Source organism: Microcebus murinus, chromosome 9, assembly GCF_040939455.1.
Source record: "Microcebus murinus isolate Inina chromosome 9, M.murinus_Inina_mat1.0, whole genome shotgun sequence".
Lineage (NCBI taxonomy): Eukaryota > Metazoa > Chordata > Mammalia > Primates > Cheirogaleidae > Microcebus > Microcebus murinus.
The window spans coordinates 90,673,388-90,687,613 of NC_134112.1; the positions used below are offsets into that span (position 1 = coordinate 90,673,388).

A 14,226-nucleotide genomic window follows, 5' to 3' on the forward strand; every position below is an offset into this window, starting at 1 on the left:
TAGGTTAGAAAAACCTGTAAAAGCCTGTTGATCCATGGTTGCAATTTTTTAAAAAAATTTATACCCTATTGGTGAAAAATTGAAAGCATACAAATATACTATTTTTCTTTTTTTTTTTTTTTGAGACAGAATCTCACTTTGTTGCCCAGGCTAGAGTGAGTGCCATGGCATCAGCCTAGCTCACAGCAACCTCAATCTCCTGGGCTCAAGGGATCCTACTGCCTCAGCCTCCTGAGTAGCTGGGACTACAGGCATGCACCACTATGCCTGGCTAATTTTTTGTATGTATATTTTTAGTTGGTCAATTAATTTCTTTCTACTTTTAGTAGAGATGGGGTCTCGCTCAGGCTGGTTTCGAACTCCTGACCTCGAGCAATCCGCCCGCCTCGGCCTCCCAGAGTGCTAGGATTACAGGCATGAGCCACCACGCCGGGCCCAAATATACTATTTATTTATAAATTTCATCTAGGTGCTACCATGACTAGCAAATCTATCCCAGCACAATATATTAATTACATATAGGACAGATTTCACTGTACTTCAGATTATCTTAACAATTTTCAATATTTTTTGCCAACCTCTTGCTAAAGTTTATTTTGAGGAAAAACAAAACTGATTCACGTGGTTGACAGACCCAGGACAGGAGCAGAACAGCGTGGCTACTTCCTTAACGTTTCCCTGGCCTGACCTTAGTGCTCAGACTGTGGTTCTCTGCGGCAGTGTCTACCCCATCTGTTTTGCGAGGGTTAATATCAACATAGAGTTAACATAACCAGTGTGTTCTCTTTGCCAAGGGCTGCACCCAGTGACACGCCCACAGTGATTGCCACCTGGCCCACTCTGCTGGGCCCACCTGCAGACCATCCTCTGAGAGCTGACCTGACATGTGGCCAGCTGACCCGGACTCGGGGGGCCTCAGGATCAGCCTGTAGAGGGGATATCAGTAAAGCTTAATTTCTTCTTTTTTTAGATAAAAAATACATTTTATCCCTGTAGCCTCATGGGTTATGTTGCTTGTCTTGGAGACCATTGCTTTAGACAGTGAATGGAAAGTCAGGATAAAGTTCCTCATTCTTGTCATTGAGGGAGCAATGGTTTAGTGGGGACAGAGAATCCTTTGGTACAGTTTTTTCCAGAGGGGTAGAGATGTTATTTTTTACTTCCCAAGTTTTGAAGGGGGCATTCTAGTCAGGCTGTGAGGGCTTGGGGTGGCTCAGGACAGGTGGGAGGGGGCACACCAGCCAGACACACTTGGGCTAAGCGCGCACTCACACTGTAGGGACAGGAGAGGCACAAACACAGAGCAGGGCCTCTCTAAGCCCTTCCTTAAAGCCCGGGGATCTATTTTTTAATTTTTATTATTTATTTATTTTTGAGACAGTCGCATTCTGTTGCCTGGGCTAGAGTGCTGTGGCATCAACCTAGCTCACAGCAACCTCAAACTCCTGGGCTCAAGCGATCCTCCTGCCTCAGCCTCCCAAGTAGCTGGGACTACAGGCATGTGCCACCATGCCTGGCTAGTGTTTTCTATATATTTTTAGTTGTCCAGCTAATTTCTTTCTATATTTTAATAGAGATGGGATCTTGCTCTTGCTCAGGCTGGTCTCAAACTCCTGAACTCAGACGACCCTCCTGCCTCGGCCTCCCAGAGTGCTAGGATTACCCAGAGTGCTAGTGAGCCACTTCGCCTGGCCAAGCCTGGGGATTTAATCAAGCCTTTTGTGGCCTGTATTATCTATTGCTGCATACAAACCACTTCAAAACCTAATGGCTTAAAACAGTATTTATTGTCTCACGGTTTCTTTGGGTCAGAAATCTGGGTGTCACCAAGCTGGGTCCTCTGGCTCAGGGTCTCTCCTGAGGCTGTGGGATCTCAAGCCTCCACCGGGGTGGGTCTGATGCCAAGCTTACTTGGGGGTTGTTGGACTGAAGGCCTCAGTTCCTCAGGAGCTGTTACAGCAGCAATAGAAAAGGAACACAGCCTTTACATTTGGCTGTTCTCCTGCAGAGCAGGGCCATGGGCAGCCATCAGACCCAGCTGGAATGGCATGATCCTGAAGCCCCATTTCCACAAGGACTGGCAGCCGTGCATGCCACATGGTTAACCAGCTGGCCTGGAAGATCCACAGGCACAAGGCCCAATAAGCAAAAGCATGCCACATCACCCCTTGCTCTGTATCTGCACCCATCCAGCCCATAGCACGTTGCCCCACGATGAAGTGTCACACCAAAGTACAAACTGATGCTTCAGCTTGGAAGAGTTAAGGGTGGCTGGCATACTCAAGAAGGTGGCCAGGACCATTGGTATTTTTGTGGATCCAAGAAGGCAGAACAAGTCCACCAAGTCCCTGCAATGTGCAGCAGCCAAAGGAGTACTACCTTCAAGCTCATTCCCTTCCCCAGGAAGCCCTTAGCCCCCAAGAAGGGAGATAGTTCTGCTGAAGAACTCAAATTGGCCACCCAGCTGACAGGACCAGTCACACCCATATGGAACGTTTAGGAGAAACCAGAGTCATTGCTAAGGAGGAGAAGAACTCCAAGGCATTCACCAGTCTTTGTGTGGCTCTTTGGCATATGGGCAAAAAGAGTCAAGGAGGCTGCAGAACAGAATGTAAAAAAGAAAAAAATAAAGCCTTGTTGGGGACTTGTAATAAATCAGCAGAAAAAGAAAGAAAAGGAACACAGACTATATAGAAGAAAAATGGCAACAGATGAACTTTGATACATACAGGTGATTTGCTGCTTTAAAAAATAAGTATCTTAAAAATGAAATTTGATTTATAAAGGCATCTTACTTGACATCCTTGGGTATAAATGGGTAAAGTGGCAGCTTGGCATTTCTCTTTTTTTTTTTTTATTTTTTTTTTCTTCTTCTTCCATAAAAGTGAGAAATGAGGCATTTCTCTTGAAGAGGATCGCAACTCAATCCCCTCTAATGGAGAAAGTCCAAGGTTCATTTCATTGTTACTAAAACTATTGGAGAAATGAGTTCCTTTCTTCTTTCTAAGACTCAAAGGGAGAGGAAAAGCAAGCAAGCCTTTCACAGTAGGGAATTTAAATCAACATGAGGTTTTGTGAACAATTTTTTCTCATTCTCTTTGTTTTCAACTTCCAGCCATGGCATAGCTTCTTGATTTGGGGTTAAATGTTGTATGTTAGGTCACTTAAGAGTCTGTCCCCACAGTTCATTAAAATGTATTTGGGAATTTGATTTGCATTTAGAAGCTGAGTGCTCAGTGCCAGGGCTTGGCATCCCTTCACTCACCCTCTGGAATAGAAACATTCAAACAGATTGGTCATCTGATAACCAAAAAGGAGGGTCATCATGTAATGTGCAAAAGGCTATAAGGGATATTTGCTCTTGGAGTTCTTAGAGTACATCTGGAACACAAATATCCTTCATTATAACAGGCAAAAATAGTTTACTGATTTGGACCATAAACTTTTTATAGTAAAAAAACAATATGTGATGCAAAACAAAGCTAAGGACCCACATATGGTGTATTTGGGCCAATATTGTCAGTACAGCAAGCATTAAAGTCAAACTTTTTTTTTTTTTCTAATTCAGTCAAAGATGAAGAGGGTGAATGAATTTGAGTTCACCTCAACCACTTTTCTACCAGGAAAGGAAGAGATAACAAAGGAATAAAAATCTCCTGAGTACATGCTGTGGGCCAGGTAGTATCTTTTTTTTTTTTTTTTTTTTTTTTTTTGAGACAGTCTCACTCTGTTGTCCCAGCTAGAGTGCCATGGCATCAGCCGGGCTCACAGCAACCTCAAACTTCTGGGCTCAAGAGATCCTTCTGCCTCAGCCTCCCAAGTAGTTGGGACTATAGGCATGTGACCATGCCTGGCTAATTTTTTCTATTTTTGGTAGAGACGGGGTCTTACGTTTGCTCAGGCTGGTCTTGAACTCCTGAGCTCAAATGATCCACCTACCTCAGCCTCCCAGAGTGCTAGGATTAACAGGCGTGAGCCACCGCACCCAGCCTCCAGGTAGTATCTTAAATGACTCACATTCAGATGAGGGGCATTGGTCTCAGATAGGTAAAGTGACTTGTCTGAATTCATAGAGCTCATAATCGGCACAGCTGAAGTTTGAACTCCAAATCGTCAGACTCCCAAGTTCTAATGATCCTTTTTATTTAAGCCGTGCTTTTCCTGTGGCCCTGGAAGCATGACCTTGCTGTTTGCTGGAAGCAAGGAAGCTGGTAATGGCAGCCATCTCCCCAGGAAGGGTGGAAAGCTCCTGTCCTTCTAGTTCATGGACTTTGTATCTTAGTGGTTTGTAGATGTCACTAGAAAGGGTAACTGGTGAATGGTAGCCAAAGGAAAGCCACCTATTGCATATCAACTGGAAAGCCAGCTTTCATCCAGAAAATAGTGGATGCTCTCCTCTAGTTTATACACCACGTAGAAGTTAGGAGGGCATGGGGCAGCTCAGCAACCATAAGCTAGACATGGACTTTACCCTCAGGAGAGAGGTTTCCTGTTACAGACAAAAGGGCACATGGTGTCCAATATTTTGGCACAGAAGGAAGGGTATCAGTCATATTCAATGCACTCAAATCCATAAATTCAGGTCTGTATCTCCTAAGTATCCTATTTTTTATACTGTGACTCCATGAAGTCTGCAGTGTAACAACATAGAACTTAAGCAGGTAGATCCATTTCAAAATGAAATCTCCAACGTGTGAGGACAGCAGGCTAAGTTTATAATTTAATCAAACCTAGGGGTTTTGAGAAAAACTATAACCCTAAGAATTTGGGGGCGGGAAAAGTCCAGAGAGACTTGGAGTCCACCCAGAATTGAAGGTAATATTAAGAGACAAAAGCCAAGCATCTAGGGCTGGCTAAGGATCAAGGCCATAGAAACACTCTTGATGCAGATTCCTTGGCCCTACCCGACTTAGTATAGGGCGCTGGGCTTCTTACGTGATTCTGATAGCACCAGTTAATCTACTGGTATTTGGGGACCAGTGGCTGCCGGTTAGTAACCAAGTTCCAGTTTGGAGAATAACAAAACAATGAGGACTTTAAGATACCATTGTGAGCCTCTTGGGGGAAGAGTACACGGACTACTTTGGGAAGGACCACTGGTTCAGCTAGTCAATACAGGAGGAGCAGGCAGAGTGGCAGGTGCAAGTAGGAAAACACCGTCTAGATCAGGCAAGGTGGGGAGGAGCATCAGACTTAGTGCTGGAGTTTCTCTGCACTGGCGTAACAAAGAAGAGGGACACCCTGAAAGAAGCGCCCCGGGCCGGGCCAGGCAGAGTCAAGGGCGGGCCCCTAAGTCGGTCCAGCCTCTCTCCCAGAGCGAGCGCGGGGCTCCGCCCAGCCGCCGCCTGAGCCCGCCCGCATGTCGCGTGTGCGGGTAGTCTCGAAACGGCCGTCAACCTGGGCGTCGCGGGCCTGCAGGCGCGGACAGCAGAGACACGAGCGCGGCCCCGGCGGCTCCGCAGTGGGGAAGTGGGGGGGCTGAACCGCTAACTTGGGACGCGGGAAGCTGGTGGCTTCTCCCCATCCGTGAGCTAGGCTACGCCGCCGACGTCACGGCGGGGCGGGGCGCGGGGAAGTGACGTCACGGCTGGAGCAGCCTGGGAACCGCTGTCGGGACGCGGGCGAGCATGTCGGCTCTGACCCGGCTGGCGCCGTCTGTTCGCGCAGGAGGTCGCCTCTTCAGAGGCTGCCGCGAGCGGATGGCTAGAGGAGGTGGAGTCCGTCAGTGAGTGTGGGCTGGGACGGGGGCTTTGCCGGCTTCCAGCGGACAGCGCCGGTCTGCGGACGCCCTCACCTTGACGCCGGGCGTCCGGAGCCGACGAGGCCCGGCGGCGACCTCCGCCCGAGGCCTGCTGGGTCCTGTAGTGCGCGCGTGCGCGCAGCCGGGCCCCGCAGGCCCCGCGGCGCGGTGGGGAGGCTGTTGGCCCGGCAGACCGGACACAATGTGTGGGGCCACCGCCGTACCGGAGGCACCCGCGCTCCGGGGAGTCACGGCGCTGTGCGGACGGGCTCAGCTGGGAGGCGAGCGCGCTTCAGGCCGAGGGGGCGGCTTGTGTGGCGCCTGTGTTGGGGCGTCTGGAGCGAGGCAGGGAGCGGCGGCGAGGGACTCGGAGGGCTTCTCGAGGGTCCTGGTGCGTGGCTGAGGAGTTTAGGACACAGACGATTGCGCTCTTTGGGAAATTTTAATCAGAGACGTCTTGTGGCCAGTTTTTAATTCTGAAAACTCACTCGGCTGCAGAATGGGGACCTCGTTTAAGGGTCCGGAGTGGAGGCTATCACCTAGTGAGCGTGCCGTGGTGGGGAGGAGAGGGGAGCCACAGCCCACGCGTGGGCAACACGGAATTCAAGAGAGGGAGCCCAAGCAGCAGACCCGAGAGCATAGGGCTGGGAAGTCAGAGGAGCTGCCAGCAGCGAATTGGTAACACAGAGAGATTCCCCAAGAGCGGGACTGAAAATGGAATAGTGGATTTTTCCAGGTGATTCTCCAGCGTTTTCCTGAACACTGAGACCATCATCCACACTTTACCAAAAGGCAGGGCGGTGTCGTGGTTCAGAGCGGGGTTCTGACCACAGAGTGGCTGGATTTAAATCCCACCTCTGCTGCACTTGCAGTCTAGCTGTGTGACCTTGGAAACGTTGCTTAATCTCTCAATGCCTCAGTTTCCTCACCCATTTTGTAGGGGTAATAACATCTCTTTCCAGGGAACTAAATGAGTTACTCTTCTCTAAAGTGTTAAAACAGTTGCTGGTGCCTAGTAAGGATCATACAAGTATTAACCATTGGTAGGCTGTTATAGGAGTGACTTGCCTGAAGTCCCAAATTAAGCTTTGGAGCTTAAGAATTAATTAAGAATTTGGAGCTGAGGCAAGTGTGGGGTGGAAGGAAGGGAAATCCTGTGTGACCTGGGCGAAGATAGTGCTGGAGAGCCACCAGCCCTTGACCCGCATGAGCAGACTGGAGAGTGCTGCTCTTCACTGAGCTATTGGCACTAACATAACACACGCTTATTTCAGTGTGTGATACTAAGTATTTATGGAGTGTATTGTATTTGCCAGGCTTCTTTCTAGGTGCTGGGGATATAGCAGAATATAAGAGAGATAATAAAGCTTACATTCTGGAGAGAAGAATCAAACTAACTAGTAGAAAAGAATGTGTTTAGGTACTGTTAAGGGGTATGAAGAGAATCCATCAGGGGATTAACAGAGTGCTTGGGGCCGGGTGGATGGGGATATTGTACCTGGGATGGTGTGGGAGTGCTCCCAGAGTTCGATTTGGACTAGGACCTGAGGGGTAAGAAGGTAGCCATGCATAGCCCAAAGGCAGAGCCTCCCAGACAGAGGAGGCAAGTGGAAAGCAGGGAGGTAGAGGGAGAGGGCAGGAAGACAGGTCAGAGAATTAAGTAGGGGCTGGATTAGGGAGGGCCCTGGAGGACTGGCAATTTTATTCTGAGAGTCTCAGGGAACCATTGCAGGCTTTAAACCAGGACAGTAATGAGGTCAGATTTATGTTTTAAAAATTTGACCTGGCCAGGGTGGTGGCTCAGGGATGTAATCCCAGCACGTTGGGGTGCTGAGGTGGAAGGATCGCTTGAGCCCAGGAGTTGGAGACCAGCTTGGGCGACATAGCAAGATGAGACCCCATCTCTACAAAAAATACAAACCACCACCAGTCGTGGTCGTGTGCGCCTGTAGTCCCAGCCACTTGGAAGGCTGAGGCTTGAGCCTCAGGAGTTCCAGGCTGCAGTGGGCTATGACTGCACCACTGCACTCCAGTCTGGGCTACAGGAGTGAGATCCTGTTTTAAAAAAAGTGACTTTCAGAGTTATGGTGCAGTTTTGTTTTTAAACTTGACTCTTAAAAATTCTAGGTTTCGGCCGGGCGCGGTGGCTCACGCCTGTAATCCTAGCTCTCTGGGAGGCCGAGGCGGGCGGATTGCTCAAGGTCAGGAGTTCAAAACCAGCCTGAGCAAGAGCGAGACCCCGTCTCTACTATAAATAGAAAGAAATTAATTGGCCAACTGATATGTATATAAAAAATTAGCCGGGCATGGTGGCGCATGCCTGTAGTCCCAGCTACTTGGGAGGCTGAGGCAGAAGGATCGCTGGAGCCCAGGAGTTTGAGGTTGCTGTGAGCCAGGCTGACGCCACGGCACTCACTCTAGCCTGGACAACAAAGCGAGACTCTGTCTCAAAAAAAAAAAAAAAAAAAAAAAAAAAAATTCTAGGTTTCTTCCCCATTCTGTTTCTTCCTTATGGGACTCACTCATAATGTCATATTTCCTTATATTTTTTGACTGCATGCTCATTTTCTCTGGAATTTTTTTGAGATCTTGCTTCTCTTAGCCTCTTGACGGTGCCACCAATCCAAGATCACTTTAAATTCTTGGTTTGGGGTTTTTGAACCACACTGGCACAACCCAGGTAGTTTGGATTTGGGTGCAAACCTACCTGTGGACTGGCTTCTGGTAACAAATTCCTGTTCCCTTCTTCATGGCAGGTTTATTTCTCATTCACCTTTCTACTGTGCAGCTGCAGCTTTATTCAGGGCTCTCATAATTAGAATCCTTATTTTGGGTGGGCCCCAGGCTGCTTTTCTGGTCCCCCATACCTCATTCAGCTGTCCAGGAAGACAAGGACTCTAGATGAATGCCAGCTTCAGTGCTTATTTTGTTGCTAGGCCTTGTTTTTACTTGGATTTTGCCCATGATAGATTCTTTCCTTTTGTTGTCCCTGGTCAGCGATGTTTATAAAAATAATAATAAAAAATTTCCTAGTTTCAATTTGGAGGGTTGTTCAGGGTATCTAGTTTGTTACAGTGTCATTAACAACCTGTTTTGGAACATAACATAATGAGGTGTTTGTTGAATCTTTGCATTCCTTAATCATAGCAATTGTTGTGTCATCTATTCCTTTTCTGTAATTGCAGTCTTTCAAATCTTTATTTAAAAAGATATTCACCTTGACCAGGCGCAGTGGCTCACACCTGTAATCAATCCTAGCACTGTGGGAGGCTGAGGTGGGCGGATTGCTCGAGGTCAGAAGTTTGAAACCAGCCTGAGCAAGAGTGAGACCTCCTCTCTACTATAAATAGAAAGAAATTAATTGGCCAACTAATATATATATATAAAATTAGCCGGGCATGGTGGCGCATGCCTGTAGTCCCAGCTACTCGGGAGGCTGAGGCAGCAGGATTACTTGAGTCCAGGAGTTTGAGGTTGCTGTGAGCTAGACTGATGCCATGGCATTCACTCTAGCCTGGGCAACAAAGTGAGACTCTGTCTCAAAAAAAAAAAAAAAAATTTACCTTGTAGTCAATGGCCTACCTACTTCGGGTCATAGTTAAAATAACATTAACTCTAGCAAGAATGAAATGTGGAGAGTTGCTGAGATGGGATTTGAACTATAATCCTAGCCTTCCTCAAATCTTATTTTAATAAGTTTTACTTATTTGATGAGCTCTTATGCCTAGATTGTTTTTTTTTTTTGTTTGTTTGTTTTTTTGAGACAGAGTCTCGCTTTGTTGCTCAGGCTAGAGTGAGTGCCATGGTGTCAGCCTAGCTCACAGCAACCTCAAACTCCTGGGCTCAAGCAATCCTCCTGCCTCAGCCTCCCGAGTAGCTGGGACTACAGGCATGCGCCACCATGCCCGGCTAATTTTTTTCTATATATTTTTAGTTGGTCAATTAATTTCTTTCTATTTTTTAGTAGGGATGGGATCTTGCTCTTGCTCAGGCTGGTCTCAAACTCCTGAGCTCAAATGATCTGCCCGCCCCGGCCTCCCATAGTGCTAGGATTACAGGCGTGAGCCACCGCGCCAGGCCAACACATTCATATTTTTGTTGCAACATAATGAATATTCACTAATTGAAAACCGTAATTAGCTAGTAATTTCAGGCCAGTTTTTGCAGTTTACATACGTTTAAAGCAAGCTTAATGAGAAACGAGTATTTTGAGGGATTGTGAATCTCTTTCTGTCTGTCTGTATTTCAATGGAGGAGATGAGAAATGTCTGCTTAGTTTTTTAGATATAACTCAAAGTTTTGGATGACTTAATACTTTGAAAATGCAGCAAGCTGCCTACCGTTTTGTTTTGTCTCAGTGCTGGCGGTGGTGTGCATATCGAGCCCCGGTATAGACAGTTTCCCGAGCTGACCAGATCCCAGGTGATCAAGGCTGAGTTCTTCAGTGCAACCATGTGGTTCTGGATTCTCTGGCGCTTTTGGCATGACTCAGATGCTGTGCTGGTAAGTGCAGGAGAATAGTTCTTGTCCTTTTTTGGGTAAGGGGGAGGGAGAATATATTAATGGCCTAGCTTATATATTTTTCTGTTTGGATATATTCCTCACCACTGTGTTGTCCATGTGTATATCCAGGAATCTTGTTTAATGAAATGTGTTATCTTCTAACCTTCTTTACATGAGGATGTACATTTAGGTGGTCCATGTCTTACGTTTTCTGGTAGGTTGCCATATTTGAAGACTAGAAACGAATTCTTTTACCTCCCCAATTAGGCATTCATCAGTGGGTTAAGTTTCAGACTTAAATTCTTTTAAATGATGAATATCATTTAGTTTATACAGAGGCCCAGGGCAGCCACGTTTGGGTGGGATGGATGTGAGTTAATTTGTCTTGAGAAAGGAAGTCAGTTATTCTATGATATTCTAACATGTTATTAGCCTCACCTAAGATGTTTTGTTTTGTTTTGTTTTTGAGACAGAGTCTCACTCTGTTGCCCAGGCTAGAGTGCCGTGGCGTCAGCCTAGTTCACAGCAACCTCAAACTCCTGGGATCCAGCAATCCTCCTGCCTCAGCCTCCCAAGTAGCTGGGACTACAGGCATGTGCCACTATGCCTGGCTAATTTTTTCTATATATTTTTAGGGGCCAATTAATTTCTTTCTATTTTTAGTAGAAATGGGGTCTCTCTTTTGCTCAGGTTGGTGTTGAACTCCTGAGCTCAAGCAGTCCTCCCGCATCGGCCTCCCAGAGTGCTAGGATTATAGGCGTGAGCCACTGCACCCGGCCGGAAGTTACACCTTTAACACATCGAAATTTGCTTGTTGATTCAGAATACTGTAAATTTTAGTAAATTTGGGTTTGTTTCTAGAATAGTAAAAAAACCTTAAGTAGTATACAAGTTTTAGAAGCATCCGGTTGCTTAATGTCCCATTTCTCTTGGAACTTTTCTGTGCCCTTGAACTTCAGAAGGAGCTACTGAGGTATCTGAATTGGCAGCACACTTACTGTTTACAATCCCACTGTGTCATTGTTGGGCAGTAGTCAAGAATATATAAAGCTGTTGGGCAGGAGGTGATGATGCAGCCAGAAAGCCCTTAGAGCATCCCCCTGAGGCTCCTGAATCTCACAGTAGTAATGACAGGAGAGTTTGAAACATTTATATTTTGCCAGGACTTCAAGACATTGCAAAGATGCGGGGTACCTTTGAAAACTGTTACCTCCACTTTCCCCTACCCTCCATCACAAATCCATATCGTTGGCTTAGGCTGATACCTCCAGATTGGGGGAGGTTTTTGAAATTCAGGCCATGGCCCATATGAACAGAGTGTAGAACAGCTGGGCCACCAAATAGTTAAAGTACATTTGTTCCTGTGGTATTTCAGGGGCTGTGTACATGGCAGTTAGCTCCATCATGTTTTTTTTCTTTCCAAAATTTCTTTTAAAATTTAATTAGTTGCAAGGAATATAGATTCTTGACTTTTTTTTCTTTTAAATGGTTGTCACTAGGGTCATTTTCCATACCCAGATCCTTCCCAGTGGACAGATGAAGAATTAGGTATCCCTCCTGATGATGAAGACTGAAAGTGTAGACTCTTTGCAAGTGAGTATACCCCAGATTTCTTTAAGTTATATTTCTCTTTTGTCATAAACATTTGTTTGGACTTCGTACCTAGGATGGTCTTAAAGAAACTGCATATTGGAACAGCATGAAGCACAATTAACCATGTCATGTATCTAATTTCTGCCTTAAGTATTTTCACATGATATGATCTGGTCTCATCTTCCTTTTCACTGTATATTTTAGAAATTTTTTTTTTTTTTTTTTCTGAGACAGAGTCTCACTTTGTTGCCCAGGCTAGAGTGAGTGCCATGGCGTCAGCCTCGCTCACAGCAACCTCAAACTCCTGGGCTCAAGCAATCCTCCTGCCTCAGCCTCCCGAGTAGCTGGGACTACAGGCGTGCTCCACCATGCCCGGCTAATTTTTTCTATATATATTAGTTGGCCAATTAATTTCTTTCTATTTTATAGTAGAGACGGGGTCTCGCTCTTGCTCAGGCTGGTTTCGAACTCCTGACCTTGAGCAATCCACCCGCCTCCGCCTCCCAGAGTGCTAGGATTACAGGCGTGAGCCACTGCGCCCGGCCTAGAAATTCTTTTTTCCTAAGTTAGTATACAATTTTAGGGTCCCATTTATCCATCTATTGATCAAAGACATATTAAGACCAATTCTATGCCAGGTATGGGAATACAGTGGTGAACAAGACAGATATGGAGCTTATAGTGTATAACTGCAAAAATACAATGTCCTACCCCCCAGTGTTTAAATGGAAAGATCCAACATAGGGGAGTATTACTATATGCAACTGTATGGAAATTAACTCTTTAAACAGTGAAGGGTTATAGCCCTTTCATTTTCCGGGACAGGAAGTCAATAATTTTTCTGTCAGAAGGAGATACTAAGAGGAATCCCTTTCTCCACAAAACTCTCAGGGGTTAACACATTCTCCTTTAACCTGGTTTTGTTTTGTTTTGTTTTGGCAGAGTCTCTGTAGCCCAGCTGGAGTACAGTAGCATAATCATAGCTCACTGCAACCTCAAACTCCTGGGCTCAAGCAATCCTCCTGCCTCAGCCTCCCGAGTAGCTGGGACTACAGGCATGCGCCACCATGCCCGGCTAATTTTTTCTATATATATTAGTTGACCAATTAATTTGTTTCTATTTATAGTAGAGACGGGGTCTCGCTCTTGCTCAGGATGGTTTCGAACTCCTGACCTTGAGCAATCCACCCGCCTCGGCCTCCCAGAGTGCTAGGATTACAGGCGTGAGCCACCGCGCCCGGCCTCCTTTTTTTATTTTTTGTCGAGATAGGGTGTACTGTGTTGTCCAGGCTGGTCTTTAGCAATTTTAATTATTAATATCTTATTGGCATGAAAATTACAGTAGTTTTGAGGTCTGTAGGGAGGAGGAGGATTGGGATACAGAGTGTCACCAAAGGGCAGGCAGTTAACCTGTTTTGTAGTTTTTTTGAGACAGAGTCTCACTTTGTTCCCCAGGCTAGAGTAAGTGCCGTGGAGTCAGCCTAGCTCACAGCAACCTCAGACTCCTGGGCTCAGACTCCTGGGCTCAAGCGATCCTTCTGTCTCAGCCTCCCAAGTAGCTGGGACTACAGGCATGCACCACCATGCCCGGCTAATTTTTTTCTATATATATTAGTTGGCCAATTAGTTTCTTTCTATTTATAGTAGAGACGGGGTCTCGCTCTTGCTCAGGCTGGTTTTGAACTCCCGACCTCGAGCAATCCGCCCGCCTCGGCCTCCCAGAGTGCTAGGATTACAGGCGTGAGCCACCGCGCCCGGCCTGTTTTGTAGTTTTTTTTTGTCGTTAGCTTTGCTTATGGACAGTCAAAAGTCTTAGTCCTTGCTTGGCTTCCTCTTCCCTTGATATTAACTTCTCTGCCAACATGAATCTCTTTCTGTGTTCACACAGATGTCCCAATAATTCCCCCACACACAAGTGTTAACATTTTGTTTCAATGCTTGGACTATAAACCCTTTGAGAGAAGGGTGGTTTTGCTTCTCTCCTTTACAAGTTTCTCATGATCAGTGCTCAATAAATGCTTGAATAATTGAATAAACAAGAATTACAGACTTGGATTAGTGAATAGAAAAGTACTTAAAGCTTTCTACTTTTGTTTTCCTGCAGGAGCCAAGTGAGAATTTCAAGAAATTATGGACTTCATGTTGTACATTAAAGTTATAAATTAAAGTGGTTTGGTCAAGAATGAGGAATGGAGTTATGATGCTTCTGATAATGCAAACCACCCTTTATGGAATTTTTATTTTTTATTTTTTATTTATTTATTTATTTTTTTGAGACAGAGTCTCACTTTGTTGCCTAGGCTAGAGTGAGTGCCATGGCGTCAGCCCAGCTCACAGCAACCTCAAACTCCTGGCTCAAGCAATCCTTCTGCCTCAGCCTTCCAAGTAGC

General features: G+C 46.0%; 1 protein-coding gene and 1 pseudogene across 1 annotated transcript; both read left to right on the forward strand.

Moving 5' to 3' along the window:
• Positions 1-73: 73 nt before the first annotated feature.
• On the forward strand, positions 74-2,830 carry LOC105873242 (large ribosomal subunit protein eL13 pseudogene; annotated as a pseudogene).
• Positions 2,831-5,551: 2,721 nt separating this feature from the next.
• On the forward strand, positions 5,552-14,022 carry NDUFB2 (NADH:ubiquinone oxidoreductase subunit B2). Its single transcript, XM_012768021.3, has 4 exons — positions 5,552-5,725; positions 10,099-10,243; positions 11,743-11,836; positions 13,941-14,022. Exons 1-3 carry the CDS (start codon positions 5,628-5,630, stop codon positions 11,815-11,817), a joined length of 318 nt encoding a protein of 105 aa, XP_012623475.1. The 5' UTR covers positions 5,552-5,627; the 3' UTR covers positions 11,818-11,836; positions 13,941-14,022.
• The last annotated feature ends 204 nt before the right edge of the window (positions 14,023-14,226 follow it).